Here is a 25,843-nt window from a genome sequence, read left to right as displayed (position 1 = left end):
TAAATGTCTGGTAAGTCGGTATTTTGTCTTTGTTATTTGCTACAGAAAAATCTTCAAGGACAAAGACCGATGACTGAACACAGTTAAAAAAATAATTCTTTATATTTCTATTGCAACTTCTGCTGCTGTTTTCCTCTCTCATTTTTTTCAAAATAGCTGTCTTCTCCGCATCTGCCACTGAGATTAGTAAAGAGATGGTAATTAAAATACAAGTTTCTGGAAGTTTTACTTTTCTTTACTTTTTTTTTTTTATTTTTATTTATCACAGGCCCTGGCCGCAGTATCTCACTGGCCTTGACTAACAATGCCAAATTAGACCTAATCTTGTCTCCCCGTACATGGAAATGTGCTCAAATAAAACCTTAATCTTCAGGGACTGTTCTACTAGTGCAAACGTGCCCTTAAGCTCAGCTTTAGCCATTCCCCAAGACAAACAAACGAACAGATCTGCTCCTTAAAAAAGTTATTTCTAAGGACGACCAGGTATACAAAATACGCCATGCATCGGTATCGCTATTCCAAATAAGGCATCATGGTAACGTTTTTACCAAACACCCTCCGCTAGCACGAGTGCCTCAGACGCACGTTTCTCCAGACAGAGACGGATGCGCGCCGGAGTCCCGACCCCGCGGCCCGTGCACCTTCGCAGACGCGCGCTTCCCGGCCCTCCTCTCCGCGAATCCACGCAAGCACGCCTCCGCTGGCGCAAAGCACTGCACGTGCAAGAGACACCGGGGCAAGGACCCAGGGGCTCCGGCGGCTGAAACGCGACAGCTAATTCGGCGGGGTGCAGCCCTAACTCCATCGTGGTGACGGGCAGATGGTGAAGAATACCCAGTGGTTTCGGCAGAACGCGGCAACGACGCTCAGGCCCGACTGTCCAACCGCTCTCGATAAAACCCGGGCGACAGACAACCAGCACAGCAAAACCGACCCGAGTTCAACGAAACGTGCGCCACCGAAAGACCGAAAACCTTGAGAAGGACAAAAAGCAACAACGGGCTTCCCGGAGCAACAAAGAATCCCTGGCGCTGCGTGCGACAACGGTTTTCGTTAGGTTTGGCGGGAGCACGCCGAGAAAAGGCACCACGCCGAACATAAAAGATTGTAAGAAATAATAAATCATAAAAAATAAAAACGGCGGCTCGTTATTGTGCCGTCTGCCAGCACCTACGTGCGGGCTGAGAATCCTTCCCGCTAGGTTTCTCGCTTTTTAAATATATCAGGGACACCCGCGCAGACGACTCACGAGCTATAGACCTGTCAGGAGGCAGACCGATGTCAGCACTTCAGCCTCCTGCTTGTCAGTTCTAATTCCAAATAACCTTTTGTCTCGTTGCTCCAGCTACTAAATGAGGGATCAAGTGAAAAACGTAATTATACCCCAAAAGGCCATGGATAGCATCTTAACATACACTGAACTGTGAACAGAACAACAATGATAATGAAAAGATAAACTGGATTACCCGTGGCGCTTAGCTAATCCAAACCATTCAGCAGTCCCCCATGGGTTACTACAGAACTATTCCCTGTTTTCTGATTTCTGTTTTGCATGGCACCCCTGCTCACCCCCTAGTATTTTGATATTTGAAGTCTCATGAAAAACATCTCCCCTGTCGCAACAAATATTCTGTTGCATCTGTCACTTCTGAAGATGATACAGAACTCAGAATTCAGAACTGGAGTTTTTAAAAAGAGTAGGAGGATGGAAATACTGACATTTATTTTCTTTGCACAAATCCGGCTACTAAATTTATGCAGAAATAAAAACGTCCAAATGCTTTAGGAACATACTACTCTCTCAGTTAGCTCTGTATATATTATGTTGGATTGGGAGTGCTATCAACTACTGAATTATCTTGGTTTTTTTCCACCAGATTATTGGAATTTTAAATATTTAAGGACATTTTCTGGATTCCTGCACAGAGCTATACAAATATGACTTTTCAAAATACTAATTACTCTTAGCAACACCTGACAAGAAAAAATTAGGTGGTGGTGTCCCACTGCAAACCTCCACATCTGTTAATCCTATACTACACAGAATCACAAAAAGCTGCTGACTGAAATTTTTATTATTCTCTTTCTTATTAATGTCATGATATGTTTTTATTCAAAGATTTGAACTCATATTTTAAAAGGAAAATAGGCAGTAACATGGGAAAGCATAAACATTTCAATCACTATCTCTTTAAATCTTCTACTTCAATCACAATCTGCAGAAGAGTGAAATTTGGTATCCCCTTTTGTTTGCACCTAACAGTGCAACTTCTTCCGAAGCGATGAAGTAATTATTACTCCATCCCATCTCAGCCACCGAGAGAGTACTCCCTTTCCAAATCCGATCTTGAATTCTGCTGCTTTAGTTCTGCTTGAATTAAAAGAGATGTCCTGCTTGTGCTGCAGAAATTCTGGATGCTAAGTTGAACTAAATGGACTGAAATATTCCCATTAGGAAATTCTGCTTAAAAGACACCGAACAAGCAGATAATCCCAGCTTCATCAGTGTTCTAATGTGAGCTTTAACGTTCCCGTTACTGTTGCCCAGCAAACTGCATCTAGCAGGGTAACCGGGTAACCTGGCCAGAGCAATAGCCCCTGCACTCTGGGAACGTGCACTTGACCCAACGTATCGAACGAGCCTCCTGAAAGCGCCGTCCGCGCTGCCTGGGCTGTGCCTGTCCACAGGGCCCACCGCAGCCCCACGGCGCGGGAGCCTCTGCACACGAGTCACAACGTGCTTGTCCACGCTTCTCACCTGGGTTTCCCGGGCAGCTCTAACAGAGATCCCTACGTGGCCCGGCCCGTGGCTCCGCGGGCTTGCTCCCGTTTCAGCTGCAGCAGCATCACCCCTGTCTTACAGAGCGTACACCTGTGTGCCGCATACAGCAGAAGTGCTCAAGTATTATTTCAAATTTGCAACATAAACCATTCGGTGAGGAACAGAACAAGGGAAATTACAGTTTTGTTTTTCCTTGCAAAATTCACTGTCTGTAGTTATACGATAGGCTCACACGTGGAGAATAAAACTTAGGGCATTGCATTGAGAGCTTACTCCAAAGTCATGCATGTAAAAATTCTCCACAAAATATCATGTGAAAGCTATACATATGCTGCACTGCATGCAATGTCTCACAAGAAGCAAGTTATATCAAATGATGTCTTGACTTTATTCATTCTGGATTCTGCCAGCCCACAAAGGAACCACAATTGAGCCTTTTTTCTTAATTCCTAGTAGTCTGAGGTCTAAAAGTACCCTTGGAGATACACTCTCTTTTTCCAGTCTCAAGGTTCTGTTGCCACTATATTTCATTTTCAGCCATTCTGGAAGTGCCTTACGCTGTCTGTAAATTCACTTGGTGTGACATGTTCGGCAAGGCATTATAGACCAGACAGATTTAGGAAACCACATTGATTGAATCAATCAAATAAAAGGAAGGAAAAATCAAAGGCAGATTTATTCCTTCTACTTCCTAAAATATATAAATATATAAAACTATTTTATTTGAAACAGCTGGAGTTCCCCAGGTCTCTCTCTGTCTACTTATATTTTAAAACATAGCATTGTGAATGCAGTCCAGTAGTGGCTAAGGATCTGGCCAGGGCAGCAGTCATTAGTTTACTGACAGAGTTTCACGCTGGTCTACTACGGTCTTTTGTTTCTCAGAGCTGGAAAAATAATGGACATAAAAAAACTTCCAAAATACGAGTTTCAAAAGATGTTGCTGAAAATGGAAACAGATATAAATTTCTGTGATATTCGGATTCTGTGAATCCGATCAGATTCTCCTGGTACCAAAGCAGAGATGCTCCTAACACATTTTTGATGTCCTAATGCAAGCTGGAAGATGTTTAGTTTTTGCCCCACCACATTTCCTGGCATCAGATAACGCAAGTTACTTCCAGTGGGTGAGGAGAAGACAGTCAAGGGAAGAGGAATGAGACTTTTTCTTCCCCTTGAAGAGAACAAGCCTATCCGGGTACAGTCAGTGTCAGGCAACTGCACACTACCGGAAAGGATTTGCCCTATAATTCTGTTCTCATAGCAAGATCTATTTCCCATGCTCTTCTGCACTGACAAAACAAACACACCCCAATTCAGATTTACGTATTTATCTCCCTTTTTAAGCGGCCCACTGTTTGTAAGAGCAAGCACTGAACAGCTATATATAGTTCTGTCAAATCTGAGGTCAATATACGAATCACAGCAGAGAAACCTGCCAAACTACAGGATTCGTCGCAGAAATCTGACTGCTGGTGAACACAGCTTGGCCTACCTCCCACAATATCGTTCCACATAAAGCAGCCAGCAACTTTTCAAAAAGCATTCTGGATGACTTGGGCACTACGGAAGTTTATTTTTATACAACAGGATCTGCAGCTACTCTAAAGTGGAAGTATTCATATCTCTTCTAAAAATACCAGTAGTAAAAATTAAGAATTCTTAGAACAGACATTCTAAGAATGATGTTGTTTTGGTGGAGACTAAGTGCTCTGCTCTGTCCAGTTGATGGCTGTGGCACTACATCTCTCAAAGACAAACTGTATGAAAAGCCATTCCTGCAAGTTAGTTATATTTATTCCCCCGCAGATGGAGAAGCTGCAGCATATGGAAAACTGCATCCTGGTTGACGTAACAGGTGCCACAGACAGACAGAATAAAGGCTTATCTTCTGCCTCAGAGTATTTTTTTCCTAACCACTCAATGCTATTACCGTAAAATGCCAGCTCTGAAATAAAAAGCTTTATTTGCATTCACATAGGGAGAAATGCTAGCTTTCCTTCATGTAACTTTTAAAGCACATTAAATATTCCTACATTCAATCTTTCAGACAAGATTATATATGTCTTTTTGTATTAACATCTCCCACTATTTATACAATTTCTCTGAGACCAGACCCTTCTGTAAGGGTCTACCCTTATCACGCTACATTTATCAATCCAAGTACTAATATAGAAGTAACCTTGAAACTAGAGAATAATCTTACAATTGAAGTAACCAATTGTGATTTGTGTTCATTGTTGTATGTCAAGTCATCACTTTTTTAGGAACACGTAGAACACCTGTTGGTAAAAATCATCAAGTGGTCATGTTCTCATGAAACCGCTTTCAGGTATCCTCCAGTCACACCAGCACATATGGGTGTCAACTGTGAAAGACACCATAATACAGTCCCTGGAAACTCTTAAGTAAATATGCCACCTAGTGTTTAATTGGGGCAATTTCATTCATAAATCATCTCAATTATTCTTCTAAACCTACTCCCTGAGAGGTCAATGTGGTACACGTGACTAAGTGTCCAGCAGAGTTATCTGGAGGAACCTTCCCTCCCTCTTCACCAAAATAAAAACACCGTACAGCATTCTTACAAGAGGGTGTCCATAGATCACCTTCCTCTTCTGGAACTGCTTAGCTCCTCACCGACCTGGACAAAGATCCAAGCTAAATTCCTACTACATTTTCTCTTTGCAGGAGCCCCCAGCAGCAAGCAATTCAGAAGGCACTGCAGCAGTGGGGCTTCACTCAGAATCCCCCAAAAGCCGGATAGAAACAATAAAAAGTTGTGGAAAGAGCTGACCTGAATTTCCAGCCACATGGTGCCCAGTCCATCACAAGGGTACAGAACGAAGAAAGAGGTGCTTTCCATATCTCCCTGTCTACAGATGCTGGACACAAGCTCTTTGAGAAGCAGAATCACTTCAAATTATCACAGATAATTTTGAAGTGTAACAGCTAATATTTTACTTGACACTGCATTGAGATAGAGATCATTCTGAGACTATGACAGTGGTCTCCTTCCTTCCTTCCTTCTAGTATGCTCAGTAGTGGCAAGACATTCGCACACCTGGCTCAAATGCAAACAATCCTGTCATTCTTGACAAAAGAGATATTCTGTGTATGCATGTGCCTCTCCCCCTGTTCTTGTACATGAAACATGCCGTATTTTCTTCTTAAATCTTCTAATCGAGACTTTCTTGAAGTTTCTGTCATGGATACTTACGTTTCCAAGGATTAAATTTCTACACTAAGTAATATGATAGCACAAAACATCCTGAGATTTTTGTAATGTCTTGTTTATATTTTTCCAGATCAATAAAAATCTTAAATGAAACTCCAATCCTTGCAATACTTCATCAGCTATCTCTCTCTCTAGGTTATCAAGTTGCTACCTATCTTTACACCTTGTTTGAAATTATTCTACCTATTTCAGTCCATGTGACCACATTCATGCACAAACCAGTCTGAATTAATGTCAAGGCTATGATTTCATGAGACATTGCTAAAAATCCAATTATTTTGCATCTGCTGTATTCTTTTCATGCAGTACTTTTCTGAAACTATTATAAAGTCAAACAAGTCTAACTGGCAGTACTTATTCTTTATAAACCCATGCTGACTACTGTGCACAGTTCTACTATTCTTTAGGGCTGGGAATATTTTATAAAAAAGGAGCCCATTGTTACTGCTCATGCTCTTCACACCACAATGTTCTCTTTTCCAAATATTAACCGTTATATAAAGCACAGGTTCTTGACCTTTGTAGCCAAGCCTCAGCTGAGAAAACTTCAATAACATATACTTCTCTCTGTTCATTTACTAGTCCTGATTCTGCCCAAGACTGCCAAGCTCTTACTTTCTACTACGTGGTACCTCCCGCTAGCTCTGGTAGCCCTACCTCCTAGACTGAGCTAGTAAGACTACCCAACTTAATCTGGAAGTGACCAGGAAGATCACATTCCTCGCTCTAGGGTGAGGGTGCAGACTGCTGAGCTGGCTCTCCGTGGCAAGAATCCAGATTAAACAGGATATTTGCTTGGTCTCTGCAGTGACTTCTCTGTAGCATGCACATACTTCAGTGGTGAGACCTACTTCACCCTGGCTATAAAAAAACAGTCTCAGTGGTTATGATGGCCTGGAAAAACATGTTTTATGCTCAGAAATCAGAATATCTAGAATGTGATGGGACAAGTGCCAATCAGCATGTAGGGACACAGAAAGCCAAACAACTGGCAATTTCTCAGCAGAAGGTCAGCAGAGTGCACAGGATTTAGGAGAGGAAAAACTTAACACATCTTGCCTAGCAATAAGTATTTAGTGGAAGCCCTGAAAATTAGGGTAGTACCTACAATTAACTCCTAACTGGTGAGGCAGCAATTCAGAATTTAAGGTGAAATGTACTTTCTTCCAGACTGTAACTATACAGGGAGAAACTAAATATCTGTGTTCCTTAGCCACATTCTTGTAGATAGGATGAATCTGAGCCTCTTTTCAGGCAAAGAAAACCATGGAGAAATAGGACTAAAATGTACCTTCAGAGTTCATTATCCATGTGAGATAATCAGGCATAGATTTTTACTTACAAAATGGATTTTTACTTCCAGTGACTAGACAAACGAAATGTTCAAACTGAAGTCTTCATATCAATCCTTGTGGAAGTTTGTTTATACTAATTTAATACTATCAAACTATTTAAAGAGTCAAAGAGTCTTGATATAAACCTTTTATTTTTAATATATCAATCTAGGCATGGTTTCTACACAATAAACATTTAGTTTATGAAAATTATGAATGTGTTTATAAATAGGGAAACAGCTAAAAGGAAAAGATCAATTTACGTATTCAACAGAGCCTGATTGCAGATATAGCACTGTACTTTAAGAAATACACAAAGTCAAGTGGAATTTGCTTTAGGACTATCATAAACACTTCTGGCATATCTAAGCACTTTTAGTACTAATCTGACCATCTCATTTGACAAAATTTCAATCTACAGTTGTGGTATTCACACGTTTTAGTATCAAGTATTCACACGTTTTCTACTTGGCTATCTTTCTGAAAGCCTGGATCAGGAAACGCTTCTATTAAAACAAAATTTCATAATTACCTTTGCTACATAATATGCTTAGCGTTGTCCTGAACTGATCCAAGACCCAGTGAAATCTTTGGGAATCTCCCCATTAATTTCATTTGGATCAGACCATATCTGTCATCTCCTATCAGCTGTGTAAATTATTGTTCCCTCAGCTTACAAGCTCTCCTCAGGCATAATCAGATCACTGATTTGGCTTATGGCAAAAGTCATGAATGCTGGGCTGATGGTAATAGCATAACATAAACCAGCAACTTATAAGAGATGTTAACAGCACAAGGAAGCAGGGTAAACAAATACTTCTTAATGGAACCTCTCTTTCTCTTGATTCCCTCAATTTCCGTTACTGTTAAAACCAGCCAAATTATTCTTCTCAGAAATCCTTGCCTAATTAGGGAAAACACTGGGACTAAGTCTGGTTAGGAATGCTATAGTCAGCTACAAAAAAAACCATTCCTTTTTTTATGCACAAACAGACTGCCACAGGCAAGAAATAAGAGAGATACTTTCCGTGATTTTTTTTTGGCATCATTTTATTTTTATTTCTTATGTATTGTCTGTTTTATATTTACGAGACAAAAAAGAAGCTGAAAAGATACAACTGGAATAAACAAAAGAATGTTGACATTAAAAAGCAAAAGAAAATGATTATCCAGTTATACTGGCAGTAAGGCAATATCTGTCACTCAGGACGTATGAATTACTAAAATACACATACTAGTAGATCTACTGTATTTACATCCACTGCTCCTCACTGCAGTATAGCACAAAAGGGTGTCCTGTACTGAATCAAAACTAAATGCTAGCAGTTGTTTAAAGGAGACAGTGGGTATGTACTTAAATACTCATGTTAGGGCATGCTGAAATAAGTACATTTTATATATATATATGTATATATATATATATATATATATATACACACACATATGTGTGTGTATATATATATATATGTACACTGTATCATGTAAAACCATGTGATCACCTGTGTTTAGAATACTGCTGTTCTGGGACAAGTACGAATGGCTGATGAAAGGAATTAATTATTCCCAAAGTAATTTTGATGTCTCTGTTCATTCTAGCAGCAAAAATGCCACACACATTTTATGACTACATATACTACTAAAAAGTGCAGACAAAGGGCTGTTTTCCTGTACAGGGTCTAGGTTGCTGCATCTGAGCTTTTTCCATGCAAAATCAGTAGAAACATAGAACATCCTTGTGAATTTTGGAGATTTGCATAGGGGGTTGAGACCTTAAAAAAGGAAGGTGCTTCAGTCTGTTCTGGCCAAGTCTGTTGCAGAGGCCAGAAGCTCAAGGAGATATAAAACACATTGGCTCAGAAAACCAGTGCGGTTCTAGCCTAGAGTCTGTGAGAACAGACATTTCTGCTCACTTTCCTCTTAAGCTCACGATCTGCTGCCAGGGCAGCGCAGCATGGGGAAGGAAATGCACAACATCTGGATAGACGTACCAGCAGAGACACTGAATACTAACCAGCAACCTGTAATAGGATCAGCAGAGGTTCAGAGGAGCTGCAGAATAGGAAGAATATTGAATAAATGAAAAACTCAAACGATTTCCTTCCTGTTGGCTAACAGCAGCATCTACAGAAAACTCAGGGAAGAGCCAACTGAGTGGTAGGATGAGGCTGAAAGTCCTGCAGAAAGTGATGTGGTATGAATAGCAATACAGAAATATAAATACTTACAAAACCTTAACCAAACCAGAGGTTCTCTTAAAATTGGCCGTCTCCTGTGCAGTTTTCATGTAATGAAAACTGTAGTGTTCCTAACAAAATTTAATCCCATAATGAGATTACATCTCCAATTAAGGGGCATCAGAAAACAGTCCTTCCTGGAAGTCCAGCATTTTATTATGTGGGAAACTGTGTGAGCAGCATGACTAATGAGGACAGTAATACCCACTACTACTTTTAACAAAGTTATTCTTCCTTTTCTATCACCTTTTCCTTAATAGGAATAGCTTTCTTATCTGTCTGTTATTTGTGTGGTATTTTCTGCTGAAGAAATCTACAACCTGCCAGACTCCGTAATATGCTTATCATTTCAGCTTTTTCGTTCGAGCTACAATATTAACTATGGCCTCTGTCATTTGCACATAAATGCACAGTAATGAGCTCCAGCAAAATGGATAGAGAGGTTACTGTGTCAAGCAGGAATATTCGGCGCCTGCTGCTGTCCTGCTGTTAAGCGAAGTCCCCACATACAGCTCTTCCTTGTTTTACCTCAAAATGCTACACTATTCCTCATAGATAATCATCGTTAAAGGCCTCTTGCTGCTCCTGGCTCATGCTTGCAACCAAAAAGCAGACCAAGCCTTCCAGCCCAACTCCAAGCACACTCCTATTTCATGTACTACTGGTATGTTTGCACTGACTGAGCCAGATCCTACTTGGAGAGAAGCTGATAGGAGTTTTGCCAGGATCCAAGTAAGTGGAGACCTGGCACCAACAAAACTTTCCTTGATTTTTTCTGTGTTTACCAACAGTTTGTCCTCTATCACACAGGTTAAGATCACTGTTTTCACAAATACTTGAAGCTCAACGGCTGCCAAAGACTTGACTGCAGCCTCCCCCTGCTCCTGTAATCTCCAGGGCTAATACAAGCACTGGAGTAGTTACAAGGCAATTTAATGGACAAATTGCTCCTGCTTTGAACCAGGGCACTGTGTCCTGGTGGCCAGTGCACAGTGAAGGCCCGCGGTGGCCACGGCAGCACCAGCACAGGTCACAGCAGCTGGAAGCACCTGCAGGAGCAGTGATCGGGTGCTGCTGCCTCCCAGCAGCTCCGACAGCACCTGCCCGCTCAGAGCACTCACGAGACTCCAGCCTGCATTCCCTTCCACAATTTTGATTTTTTGAATATGTTTTCCTGAATTACATTTGCCAGTGTGGGGTTAGAGAGGAAGAATTTATTCTCTTTGCCTGAGATATAAAGATCACTGGTGCAGTAATGGCAGCAGTCACGTGATAACATGATACGTGATAGTGATAAACGTTTCAGAACTACCTATTTTACTGGGTGACTACTGCAAATTTTTCTCTCCTAAACGTGAAGATTAATTGCTCACAGCAAGTTACACAAACCTCTGCCTACAGGTCAGGCACTTATCTGCCCTGTATCTTCTATTCTACGTTTATTTGTCCCCAGTGCAGAATACCCTAAACAGAAGAAACACAAAACACGCAAGTGCAATTTGCTCAAGCCTAAACCACAACCCTAGGCTGCATATCATGCTCCCGTGCTCTTTGCGCAAGACGCAAAATCCTTTTGTAAGTTGGATCACATTAAAATGATCACTGCCTACACTGCTAAGAAAATATTTGCAGAATGTTTCTCTTCCGTAACACCTCATTCCTAAAAGTCAGTGAGTGCTCTTTTAGGCTGAAGATCTTCCAAACTATTCAGACTAAAATTTGAAATCTGTGTCTGCAAATCTAGCACCTCTTTAAAGTTAGACAGAAATACTTCTGGAAGAAATACGGGCATTATTAAGAATTTCAAAGTGTAAACATCTTCTTAGGCCTCCTACAAAAAAAACGATGAGTAAAAAGGCATGAACAACAACAGCTTAATCTGGCCCATGTATCACATCTCCCTTTTGAAATGAGCATGACTCCACTGATTACAATCTCCAAGAAACTATAATTATGGGAATAGACAGGTACCCCAGGCAGTTCCGAGACATTTTATTCAAATGCGTGCTTCTCCTGCCAGCAAGTGCCTTGGTGGCAACCTTCGTTCGACCTACCCAAAGGGGGAAAGCATCTCTGAAATGACTGAGACATTTAATAATTTCTGCTGTCAACATGGGACACAACAGAACAGATTCCCCGGATGGTGTAACAAACGTACTGTGGGAATGAATGCCTTCAGCTGTAGTTTCACACTCTGGAATTGATTGCAATATGAAACAAAATTTCACTTTTGAAATGCCTAAGCTATAATAGGAGTACCTTAGACTGCAAAATTCTCCTTCTGAGAAAAATGAAAGTTTCTGACCTGTACATAAGACTTCTTCCCTCCCTATCATTTCTGAAATGTTCAAAATACTCCAGGTATATTCATATAAACCAGTTCAATCATGAAAAATTTACATTTTACCTGTTCATTTCAAGTGGCCAAAGAAAACCCATTCCGTTCACTACATCATCACACACGCATCAAGAAATTCCCTATGCAGAAATACATCATACTGAATATCCATTCATTTATTTCTAACGGTCTTAGCTGCTGGTAAGAGAGCAGGTTTTGATTTGTGGGCAAAGCATGCCCTTTGCCTAAAATGCTGTACAACACATGACAAACACAGCCAAAACATCTGCTATTACTACCACTGAACTACCACCTTCCCATTTTTATTTTTATTTTTTAGGGGCCTGCATTAAAACAAACATTAAATTCCCTTTACCCTCCTCTGTTCCTTTATGCTACTGCTGACAAATACTTGGTATTTCACTGATATTTTTCAGAGCCCAATCTATACTGAGGTTACTGTGAAGAAGAAATGGAAATAATGGTCCCGGAGCCTTTGCTGTGCAAACCTCTCATGAACTTTCTCCAAGAGCATATGAAGTAAAAGCAGCCACGATAGGCACTGTACAGACTTCTGTCTTCTTTCAGTTGCTCATAAGTTAGCTAAAGTAGCCTTTTCTCATACTGCGGACTGATGGAAATGGTTGTCTGTTGGGAATTATCCGCACTGAGACCTGAGGTGATAGGGTAGGTCTTTAGCCTGGGAACAGATCACCTTGCCTACTTAGCCCCACTCCTCATCTAGCTGTGATTGCTCCTACTCCTCCTAGCAGGAAAAATGTTAGAAACAGCTGCTACTTCTCCCTCTGCTGCTTCCCCTCAACAGGGAGGGCAGCAGGGACAGTTGCCAGCAATGTATCGGCTCAGATGAAGCCGGCTATTTTTACACGGCAGTGCAGTAACACAGCCCTAGTCTTGCAGGCTGGTACTAACTGCATGTACGAAATTCTCGGTGAGCACAAATGCTCCTGCTCTGGGATGAGATAAAATTCATCTCTCAGGTGAAATACAAAAAAAGAGCTAGTCCAATCACTAACGAGGTCCACAGAAATCTTTCCACTGCTATTGACATTGGTAACATTAGATCCAAATATGACATTTTAAAGTGCAGGTACTTAGAACTAAGGATACAGCTCTGTAGTTACTTTAAACCAGTACTATAATTTCTTTTGACCTATCACAAAAGCAAGTCCTGCCCTCTCTTTTGTGCTGTCTTTCCATCGTGTGAGCTGGATCAGGGAGCAGATCTGGCTGAAAATTTGTCTTATTTTTCCCCTGGTTGAGTAAATTTTAGTCTGGAGCAGTTTTCTAGTATCACTTACTGTGTAGCTGCATAAAACCTTAGGTCAGCAAAAAGAAGGTGGTGAAGAAGAGAGGGCAGGAGCACCTTCCAGTAGCAGCTTGCACGTCTATTGGTTTAGAAGTGTTTTTACAGTACATACTCAAAACCATCTAACCTGAGAACTGATAGCTAACCCCAAGCACAAAAGAAACACAACTGGTTATGAAAAATAACCTATTAAAGCAAACCCCTCTGAAGTCTTTGACCATACTGCAGAATACAAAACTTGAACTGTAAGCACTGCAAATAAAATTAAACAAAATTTTGAATACCCTTACTTTTGTTCTTTCTTGAACAAAAAATTTTCTCCTGATTTCATGAAGAAAGAAGCATAGAAGCACTGTTATGATTGCTTTTACTACATTATAGTCATTTAGTAATATTTAATGTTATCCCAGTGTTGATCCAGTATTGTCTCAATATAAAAGAAAACTTTTCCAGAACACTATCTGGACCATTCTCCATTATTTCCCTGACTGATCTGACTCACACCTACACAAAAAAAATCCTGTCATAATGCACTATATCCACTTCTCATTGAGCCTTGAACACAGTCAATATAAAATTTCTTGTGTTTGATACAGCATTCACAACCAACCAGTGTCCAATCATGGGAATCAACTGAATAAGCATGAAAGCTGCCTCTCTGTAGTATCCAGTATCTTGCATATTACAGTACCATCCAACTGAACCCACAGCTCTTGCCATCAGTAGACTCATTTTGAAATAAAACCAGAATGGAGGACTTGTTGATCTCCTAGCATCCAAAGGATTTCCCCGGGGCAGTATGCCTTTCCTAAAATATGGCAGTATTAATGAAATTAATTTCCTATAGAGGATGAATGGGTTTGCATGTCATGTCAGTTACTCAAGAGTAATAATTACTACTGAGAAATCCAAACCAATCTATAATCTGTCAGTGCAGATCTGTGAACCTGAACAGATAATAACTAGCCTAGAAATGTCCTAGAATGATGGGATACACACAAAAAAGTAGATCTTTTTTAACGCTCAATATTACATGACAGCAAATTCACTCTTTACTTCCCAATTATAAACCAGCTCTAGTTACCAACTACTAGCCAACGCACTGCATGTTAAAATCATCTCAGTCATATTGCAGAAGTACACTCACAAACATTAACAAATCAATTCACCACAAACACCTGCCTCAGAAAGAAATTTTTGTTTGACAGTTCTTACAGCCTTACCACCTGGGAAGTAAAAACATCCACATGCAAGTACTTACAAGACCACTTTTCATATGTAAAAGAATTTCTGATTTTAAATTTCATTTGCCTACTAACTGCATTGGATTCTCAACTTATTATTATGTCTTGGTCTATACAATGCTTTTGGATATGGCATGTAAGAGAAAGAGACCAAGGAAAGCCCACTTTAAATCAGAAGAGTGAGTAGAAAAAGAAGAAAACACACAATATCCCAATTTCAGACCCCTCCACCAAAGACTTGGCAGGAAAGAGGAGCTTTGCACTGAAAATGAAAAGATAACAAACTTGAGCTGTGGTGAATGGTCAATGGGAACCAGTTTTGTTATCAGAGACCACCGATGAATATGTTTGAGTATACATGGATAAAGAAACATGTTTTGTGACCATTATAAGATGCAGTTCCTATGCTAACCAGTATATATATATTTATACAGTGAAACTATTTGCATAGTACTGATTAGAAAGCTTTCATCTTAAGCTCCAGTTAAATATTAGCTTGGAGCCAAGAACACATTAACAGGATATAAACATTTCAGCAACTTAGTAATACTTAATAAAGTATAGAAAAACTGGAAAAGTTTGTCTTTAAACAAAATGTTTTTTCTCTTAGATTTTACAAAAAGACTGGCATATAGTGCCAAAATTTTAAATTGAATACTCACCTTTTCAACGGGTGTATTTTCTTCACTTGTTACACTTGCTTTTCTTGATTCATTTTTTGTTCTGCTCAGCCTCCGGGACACCTTTTCTCTAAGCAAAGTGGCGTATCCAATGTGCTCATAGATGGGATTTGTTGTCATTTTTGAAATATACTCAGAAGCCTTTGTTTCTATATACAATGTTATCAAGCCATCTGTTACCAGATCATGGATTGATTCAAATCTTTTCTCCCCAACAAAGTGCTTCCCATCATAGAACAACCTGTAGTTTAAGGTCTGATTACCAAATCTGCATATACCAGAAAAAAAGGAGGGAGAAGAGAAAGAAACAGAGGGAAGAGTGAGAGAGAGAATTCATACCGGCAAAACACTCAGGAGGTAATTTCACTGACTATATGCTAGTTTATGTATCTGCATTACATATGGAATATATACATGGCTGCAACTGGATCTCTGCGGATACAGCTCAAATTCAAAACCAAACCTAACGGCATCACATGGACTGGACTACAGAATTGAGGCCAGTTGTCTTTAGCAAGCCACGTAACCCAGAAAGACATATTTTTAATCTAAATGCTAAAGGTAGTACCACAGCACATGGAATGCATGTTTTCTCTGACAAGACCTTGTTTTGGGGTGTATAATTGCTTTAAGGGCTGTTTCACCCTGCAACACTTCTAAAGTGCTGAAACTAGAAGCTCAACCACCATGGGCGTTTTTACAGTCAACGGAAGAGACGGGCATCTCCAGCAAGTAATTCAAATCCTAAGAGTCTGAATCATCCTCTGGAGGGAAGCCAGGGAGATTAAGATCCTAATGTGGGGTGGGTGGGTGGGTAATTAAATGCCTAAAGTTTCGTGGGATAACTCTGGCCCTACATGGCTATTTATGGTAAGCATAATCTATAGTTTTTAAAACCGTATTAAAAAGAAGAGTGCTGCAGTAGCACATTCTGTTTATAACACAAAATGAAATACTACTCCTAATTAAATGATTCATAGATAAGTCACTGGGTAAGTGGTCCAGCACAATACATTAAATATATGTTTTTGCATACTATTTTTATTGTGCGTTCAAAACCAAACTGTTAACTGTTATTTCTCCCTACACATTATTTGATCTAAATTCTCAGTTTATACTTAAATTCAGTTTTTGAGCCTACAAATAATTATCCAGATGAATTTAGAAATCACACTGTTGTGTGAAAACAACAGGCAGTTTGCCATAATCCCTGTCCTTTGCTAGTTCTTTTTATTCTTTATTTTAAAATAGCTGGCCAAAATCCTAAGAAAAATTATGCTTGTTCTTTTTCAGCTGACAAAAGTTGATTTTAGTTTACAACACTTTTTAATTGGCATGAAACACTAGCTTTTCCAGCTCTACCATCTGCACATCAACACAAATTCTGAGGATGATTTCAGCACAATATCACAGCTAGCTGGGATAACTCACTGAAGAATTTCTGCTACAGCCTTACTAGTAAGAGGGTAGAACTGAAGACTTTTATTTTGTGTGTATGTCCCACAGAACGAATAATGTTATAAACACTGTAAAATATTGCCACAGAGTTTGTTTTGTCAAAACCCAATAGAGTGTCTGGACCTCCTCCCACCAGCCCCCAACAGCTTTAAGGTTGTTATGCGGGCAGGTTTTGAATGGCACAGCTAAGCCAGCAGCGCCTGTATTTTCAAGAAGAGGCACCTCTTAGGAGCAGTGGGACTGTAGCTCTGACTCCCACTGAATTTTGAATTCAGCTGAAAAGCAGAATCTTACTTCTTTGAGCAGCAGCGTCACATGATTCACACTGTATTTCTACAACAAGCTTAAATTACAGTTAGGAGAACAAAATTGAAGACTGGTATGTCTTCTTTGACAGGTGGTCAGCCACTGGACTTCACAGTTTTCCAGAGTGGGATTCTTTAAATATCTCCCACTGTCACTGATGTTTATGTAAAATGCATCACTGAGTACAGCGAATAATCTGACTGTGTCCTGTATTGGGTTATTCCCATGGTCGAACTAGTTAAAAGAACATGAGCACCACATAACCATTTTGCTGCTCAGTTTTTCTTAACAGCATCCAAATTCTCCTGTGTTCTGTGAACTCACTTTAGTCTCATTTAGTTTTCAAGGATAAGCTCCATGTTTAACTCACTGCAACAGACTCAGCTCTAGATAAAAAAAATTTTGAAAACAGCCACAGTCTGCTTCTGAAAAGTCACTTCTTAGCAAAGTGCTAAAGGGCTGACTGAATGACAGCACTGCTATGAATGTCAAACTGCAGACAAGAGGGTCTAAAATCACTCCGGCACTGAGAAGTAGATACAGACTTTACTCAGAAAGGACTCGTACACCTCCTCCATTAAACACATTTATGTTTAAACTATAAGCTTCTATTCAAACAGAATTTACCTGAGAGCAAGAGTGTAGCAGCCAGGTTGTCGCTGGCTTTCTCGAAGAATATATGCTCCTTCTACGCCGGCAAGTATTTCATCTGCTTGCTCCCGAGAAATGATCCCATGAAACCTAAGGGAAGATATTTCAGTGATTTACAGAATAATGCGACCAGAAGTATCTCCCCTGCTGCTCCAGAAACTATTTGAAAACTTCCAAAATAAGACTGCAGGTTAGGCACAGATAAAACAGGATACAACACCAAATGTTGCACCCATGAGATAATCTGAGAATCACTTCAGATCCGTACTTCCAGTGTGAGGATGGTGAAAGAGAAAAGGGAATAACCTGACGTAGCCAGTTGTGAAAATGTCTTGCAGTAACCATTGAGCACGACCGTAATCTAAGTCATCAGGAAGCTGTCAACAGCTTCCAAGTATGTAAAGGTGGCAGAACAATCTAGTCTGGGCAAGTCCAGCACAGAGGCATAGAAGAAAAATTATGCTATAGTTTCATACACTGCTTCAGTCAGTATATGCTAGCACTGCTGCTGAAGAGGAATCCCCTCCTCATCTGCTCCCACCAGCACCATTGCCCTGCTCCGTCCACATACATGCACATAAGTACCTGTGCAGTCACATGGTGAACTACACCAGACAAAGGCTAAAATCAATCCCTCAAAAAATAAAACTTGACAAAAACAAGATATACCACAATAGGTTTCAGATACATTACTTTCACAATGTATTCTGCACAGACATTTGTGCTGATATAAGGTGGGATCAGGTAGTAGGATGAGTGTGATGGGTCAGCAGGAGGAAAGACGAGATCAATTGCAAATGGGAAACTGGCTTTAAGACTTCTCATGAAAATTAATGAAAAGTTTTCTGAAAAGCTTCAGTGGAACTAATACTGAACAAAATTTGTCAGAGTATGACACTTCAACAGCACCCAAAAATGTATTTTTCCATAAATGTCCCACCCCATTACAACATTTCTCCTCTACCAGTGTATGGTTTTTTTCCATGTTTCCTTTCCAGAGCCTTATATGACAGAATTGAAAACTAGACAACAATAGTATTATTTTAAAATAAAGGAAATTACTTAAAATTAAAACAAGAGGTGACTCTTACTACCAATTTGGTTTATTTTCTATATTAACACTGCTTCTTTAAATTTGTAGCAGAAATTGAGACAAAAAATATGAATGATTATTCAAAATTGTATTCTCTATATATTGAAGTTGAAGAAGCCACAGAATAGCCTTGAGAATAATAATTTTCTTTGTTTCAGTTTCTCATCCAGTGTTGGAAAAAAGCAATACTTTCTGTTATTATTTTCTCATTGTCACTTTAAGAAAGAAAGAGGCTCTGGGATACAAAATTACCGTTACAATAATCAATATTTTAGCTGTGATATTTCTGTAAGTACAAATGTAGTCTTCATAGCAGTTTGAATCTTAACTCCTACACATACTTTGCTAGTTGATAAGCCTCCAAGGGTATCCTTAGAGCTTTTGAAAGTTTCTATTTTTGCTGCTGTCTGAAAAAAGGCACTAAAAGCTACTGTAAGCATTTTCTGTCTTCTGACAATACATAGGAAGTGGCATATTTCTAACACTGCCTCTGGCTTGGTTGTGACAGAGAAGGAAAACACGTTAGATGTAAATGCAATTGTTGTTCAATTCTCTTACGTTTTATTTCCACAACTAATACATGTTGGAAATACTGGGTTTAAGTGATCTTCCCACAGTGACTTTATTTAAAATGATGAAAATTGATTCATATTTTCTTCCTGCATTGATGAGACACAGCGATTTTCTGCCACATCCAAATTAAAAACAGCATCCCCTAGATGATGCAACTTAAGCATGTCTTTACCAGTAAATCCATGGTAATTTATAAGTCTAGTTAAAAAAATAAGCCTCAGCTATTATTCAGCACTGGAAGTTCATTATAAAATACAGCAAGCGTTAGGTTAGATGTTAGACAAAAAGCTTTCCCAATGATCAATACAATGAACCACTGAGACAGGACACTTGGGACATCTGTGAAACTTCTTTAACTAGAGGGGTTAAGCACTGGGCAATCCACGCTTTCTCATGGATGTTCTAGATACATTTATGTAAGAGCATAAAAACAGTTGTCCATGATGAGGTCACAGATCCCCTGAACTCCGAATCCTGCAGCTGAGAGCAGCAGACAAAAAGCTTTACAGGATAAGTACAGGAAACAGTCAATGTTTCTGTCACTTCATAGTCCTGCTCATCCACCACTGTTTTCGTGAGAAGTTGCAGCTGAACAACTATGGTCTTATCCTTCATGAATCTGAGAACTCCACTTGTAAACCCTTTAATATCTTCATGCTTGGCCTCCACTGCATCCTGTGACAATGAACTTCCCACTATGAACAGACATTCTTTGGACAACCGCTTAGGAAAGTTTGTTTATTCTCCTCAGAGGGTAGGTGCTCCATCCCTCTGATCCACCCTTGCAACACTTTGCTGTACCTTTTCTTTTGTTCTTTATCCTTTTATTAAAATGAAGGGTGGAGGAATGGGGAGGGAGAGAGACCAGAACTTCATACACTATTAAAAAATGCAGCCACATCATGGATTTATATAGTAATATGATTACATATATTCTGCTTCTTTCCCTAGCAATTCCTAATTTTCTTTCCCAGCACTACTGAGCCAACTGCTGTTATAGCAGTCCCCAGTGGTTCTGAAATCTTTCTGAATGGTAATAACTAACATGATCTTGCCTTGGTAGGTTCATCTAGGTGACCTCTTACAGTTCTTGCTGGCCTTACCATTCTACCACCCTACATTATGTCAGTAACCAGCTAGTTTACTGGATAAAAGACTGTGGTAATGGTTTTTGAAGTTTTGCTCTATAAAGCACGATGGGTTACTTATCTTGGTACTGTCTTCAGTTCTGTTGTACTCTGCTGGCTAGATCTGAATTCCCCATTGTCAAAGATAATATTTAAAAATGAAACCACAGTAATTAGAGGCAAGCTACAGGCCCTTGAGCTTTTTGATACTAAAAAAGAATCATTAAACACTGTTGATGTATCTGGGATGGAAGAAAAAATAGAACATGGAATCTATGTATTATGAATTTAGCCAGTGAAAAGGGTTAAGGCCTCAGCATATTACTTGGGTGAAGGCCAAATGCCAGCTCTGCAAGCAGTGCTTAATAAGAGATCCAGGTAGCTGTTGCAGTGCCTTTTGCCTTCAACTTTACCTGCTCAAACCTCCTTGTCAATGAAGAATCCAGCTCCTTTTAAGATATTTATGGACAAGAAAACAGCCGAACACAAAGGAATTGTGCTCTAGTGCTCTGTTACTTTCCTTACAACAAAAAAATCACCAGTTCTCTGGGTATTTCTGACCTTGTAACCTTACCAGGGAGTAAAGCATTTAGACATGCAGTAGTCAACAGGTATATATCCCGAAGCAGGACTAGGTATTACAGTAGAAAGAGTATAGGAATGCATCAAAAAGGCAGTGACAGAAGGAAGCCTCTTCTCTCTGTAGCCTCACAAGTAGGCTAAAATGACAATCAAAGCAAAAGGAAGAAATACTCAAGACAGTAATTTTGCTCCAAACTGACCTGAGAGAAATAACAAAAATACACAGCGGTACAGTCTGTGGATTGTAACATAATTGAAATATTAGACATTCAATACATCTTCCTCCCTGGTGAAGTACAAGTAAATCAAGTATTTTGTCAGAACTCTACTATATCTTTTAAAAACAATTCTATGACAACGATTTTCAGATTCACCTAACAAATATTTAAAACAAAATAATACGTACTCTCTTCCATAATACTTTGGTCTGTTCTCCACCTGCATTTTGGAAGAAAGGAAAAAATATTAAAAACATACTAAATTTTAAGTAAGCGACACACAAATAAATTATGTTTGATTATTAATGACAACTGCTTCACCCATCTAAGTTACCAAATGCTGCAGATTCAAAACTGTGACTGGAACATGACTGCACAGAAGAATAGAAAAATGAAAATGAAACAGGTGAGTTAACTGGTGGATTTCTAAGAAGTAGTGTTGACTAATGGTGAAAAAAGTAGAACTACAAGTAATTTTATGAAATCTGATCAAATGCATAAACAATACTTTACTGCATTTTTTGATAATCTAACATCTATAGCATAAAATAAGACTATTTCCATCATACACCCTCTAGCTTTTAAAACATTTTTGCCTATATATGGCACATAACTTAAGATATACAATTAAATATTCTTGATGGACTTAAGAGAAATAAGGTTTCTGGATTTAAATGTAGTCTTAAATTCCTGGAAGTCTCAAGAATTTGTGGGCCTGATCAAATGTACGCTGAAATTGTTGAAAGTACTCGCAATTATTTTAAAGAGCTTCAACCCAAGTTTTACAAATGTAATGATCTTATGCATAGATTTGGGGTCATCTGACACTTTGATACATTTCTCAGACTCCAATCCTTCGATAATGTCTCAAAAAGTAAGCTCCTCAACCTCGCAGCCCTTTATTCAGTCTAAAGCCTTTGCCTTAATTTTGTCTCGATTGCTTAATTGCCTATTTTTCCTGAACAGTCCCAGCTCCCGTGTGCAATCCATGGGCAACTGCATCCTGACTTTCTGGAACAAGAAGACTCCTATTTCTGCCTGCGTCTTCACTACTGAACAATTGATTTGATGAAGTGACTGTCCTACTGTGGTATGGTTTAACTTGCTGAATTGAGCAAAAATGTTAAATGAGGAGAATAATTCTAAGAAACCCACGGAGTTCCTGGACGTGGTTTATACCATAAGAAAGGGATAAGAACGGCAAAATGTGTCTCTTCCTGAGCCAGCGGTACCCACACAGCTTTCTGCAGCAAAAGAAATAACAAGCCAGCAGGGGGCACTTCTTTACAAGGTTTCACATGGGGGTTTGTTTACTATTACCTTGCCATTCACAGAAAGGTACTTGATAATTAGATATTAATTTTCAGATTTTAAGACCTATTCATACATACACATTCATTTTTCAGTCTTTATACAGAGATGTTTCTCCGTAGTCTCTTTCTGGCTATGGAATTTATAAAGAAAATGTAATAGTGCCCTCTTCACAGGCTTTAGAACTGCAACTTCAGCCAGCGTTTACATGTGTAAACATGACAGAATTTAATACAACACATACATAAATTACGTAATTACTAAAAAGAAAAAAATCTGTGTGCATACCTGAGTGAAGCTGCCCACGAAAATAGAATTACTGTTTAATACAGTGACACACATAGAAAAAGTGTTACTTCAAGACTGATCTTTCAGGATAAAATCACAGAATATTCACCATCTCATTTGAGTTGGAACAAGGACCCTTGTTCTTCTTTTGATTAAATCTCACTATTTCACACCAAAAACTGCAAAATGACAAAGGTTTTTTTTTTACTTCTGAACAGCAAATGCATAAATGTCACTTTTTCAATTCAGTAATCTGTACATTACGCACTAAGCTGGGGCAACTGACTTTATACCCTGCGGTCATTAAGGCTAAAATATAGTGCAAAATGAACTGAAGTCTGTACAAGATAATGAGACTCTTCAATTGAAGTCCTATGGGAGTGCAAGCACATCCTTACTGCACTTCTTTTCTAGCACAGCACTAGTAGTATTATACCCTTGAAACTCCTGCCTAGGAATAAGATATTGATGCAAACATTTTGGAGCTCAAAGGGGCAAGGAATAAAAGGAAAAAGCAAATGCAGAAATGAAGAGAGAGCAAAATGAGAGGAACTGCCAACTGCAGGTGCTGAGTTTCTATGTGCATACTGAGAAAGAGTACTGTGTGAATTCAATTTTTAACTCTCACAGCTCACTTTTCATGTGATTGTTGTGAATATAAGAGTTAAAAGGGATGCTAAGAATTATGTGAAAGTAATCAGCATCATCCAGAAACTAGAAAAGGTTTGAGACAGCTCTTTGTCACTATTTAAACCAGCTTCATCATATCCCTGAACAGTGGCATCCTTTCAAGTTGGGGGGGAAACAAAAAGTCATATGACCTCAGAAAAGATGTTGTTCATATTATTCATCTTTACTAGCATTATATGATTTTATTATTTTGCAACTGTACTGTATTTCTTCACTGGGAACTAATTGAAAAAATGGGCATGGGTGTACATGAGACCACCAAATGCAATCTTTTCTTTTTGGAAACAAAGGCATTCCAAACATTGAAATTGGTGACAAGGCACACAGGCAAACATTTCCCACAGAAAGCAAAACAAAGCCTTTACGCCACCAAAGGTGAAGCCTGACTTTCACCTAGGAGTCAGAATCTGCTTCTTTTTTTATAAAATATTTTTTTCTGATTGTACAGTCAGAATAAACACCAACATCTTCAATTTACCTCAGAAAAAAATGGGCTGAGTTAACACTGCTGGCACCCACCCCCCTGAATGGTCTATTATACAAGTTTCCTCACAAATATAACAAAAAGAGTAAAGGAAAAAGATATAATCAGTCTGAAGATATCTCCCTGAGCAAACAGAAGTACATTTATAATCCCTCTCACAACATCTTTTATGCAAAAATCCGAATTTTTCTATAAAATTTTCTATCATTCAATAGCAACTGACTGCAATATCCTGAATGCTGGGATTTGCATTTTTCCTGCTGTGAGTTAGAAGATTTGCTCTTCTGAGAGGCCACACACAGCTCATCAAATCCTATCTTCTTCCCCCTCCATAAAACAGAAACCTTCGCGCCAATATTTTTTAGCACTCGTGCCTAAATGGACATAATGAGAACACTTTGTTTTTAGGCAGGAAAAATACTGTAGTATTTTCTGAAGTAAAGCTCCAGATCTGCAAAACCACCCCGCAAGAAGAAAAATTGTGAGCTCTGACACGCTAATGTCTAAAAAATTCTCTTCTCTGCTTACTGCAACCTTTAGTCTGAAACAAGCAAGCTCCTAACAAACTTCACCGCTAAGAACAGACACAAGAAAATAAAGTTACAGCATGATAAAAGATCAAAATAACATCAAGGTCTCTAGATTAAAACCAGAATGTTGGACTGAACTTGGAAATAACCCAAAGGTCTGCACAATTGATGGAGCAGAAGCTTAAAACTATCAAAGAAGCTATGAGTTCTATTTTGCACTGACTGAAGATTCTGTATCAACTTCAAGGTAAATTCTATATATCCAAGAAGGCACAAGTGACTGAAATTCAGTTGGGATTAGCTTTTTCCTCTCCTGCTATAAGTGTACTCACCTGCACATACAAAACGTCACACAGATTTGATTCAGAGAATTCTTAGTTGTGAAAGAACAGACAATCCTCAGGGGAAAAAGTGACAGTTTTCCATGTAGTGGGAGCCCAGAATAATTACTTTATTCTGAGGGCACATACATTTACTTGATTTTAATAGATAATGGGCTAGAAAGAACACTTCTATCACTTTCCATATAGTTGTCAGAATTTCCCCACTGAAAAAATTATCATATTTCCTAGGTGATTGGTTATTTTTTCCCACCTGCACATTATTCCTGCCCAACTCCCTAGATGTTTAGCCAGTGGAGAGATCAGAAGGACTGAAGCATTTATGACATTTATGACTCACATGCTAACAGACACAGACAAAATACAGAGATGAAGAAAATTACATGAAGCAAATAGTAGGTCTTCATTAGTGAAGACAGACTGTGCATTAAGTGAAAATACATTTTGCCTTAAAGAGCTTTACAGCTTGTTTACACTGCACAGAGAACCAATAAATGGGTTCTCTCTCTCCACTATAAGTAAGTGGCAGCTTTCAACATAAATGTGAGATGGTGATTTTCTGGCTTAAAAGAAGGCATTGTCGCCAATCTTAAACCAAAAATGTTGCAAAGCAGGAATTCTGGTCATTATCCAGAAACTAGCCAGAAAAAATGTTATTACTGAAATCTGCAGTTGTATGAATCATGAGCTACCAACGAACGCAAAATTCTTTAAGATTACAGTCCACTTCATCAGGAAACAAGAAGCATGGTGAAATAGCATACATCACTGCTAATCCAGCACTCATACAAAGTCAGCAACACTCAAATACATCTAATCTTGAAGCACACGCCAATACAAATGAAACCTAACTTGACTATTGTCTTCCTCCGAAGGCCTTTGGAAGTCCATGTTTAAGAGAACATGGGTTTTCCATCCTTGTCCCCCAGCCTGAACAACAGTGCCTCTCCTCATTCAAAAGACTCAGTTTGGACATTTCGTCTAGTTTCCTAAGTTTTTTACAATGTTACA

General features: G+C 39.1%; 1 protein-coding gene across 1 annotated transcript in view; it reads right to left on the bottom strand.

Annotated features, from left to right (window-relative positions):
* CHN2 (chimerin 2) overlaps positions 1-25,843 on the bottom strand; it is a 163,629-nt gene that overhangs the window by 54,958 nt on the left and 82,828 nt on the right. Inside the window, exons 4-6 of the mRNA XM_062569262.1 lie at positions 21,377-21,408; positions 17,572-17,685; positions 15,163-15,448 (exon numbers count right to left, since the gene is read on the bottom strand). Of these exons, the coding sequence (XP_062425246.1) occupies positions 15,163-15,448; positions 17,572-17,685; positions 21,377-21,408 (432 nt within the window). The remainder of the gene's footprint in view (positions 1-15,162; positions 15,449-17,571; positions 17,686-21,376; positions 21,409-25,843) is intronic.

The sequence above is a fragment of the Rhea pennata genome, chromosome 2 (genome assembly GCF_028389875.1).
Source record: "Rhea pennata isolate bPtePen1 chromosome 2, bPtePen1.pri, whole genome shotgun sequence".
NCBI lineage: Eukaryota > Metazoa > Chordata > Aves > Rheiformes > Rheidae > Rhea > Rhea pennata.
The sequence above is the reverse complement of the archived record's forward strand: the minus strand, read 5'-3'. Positions and strand labels throughout refer to the sequence as shown.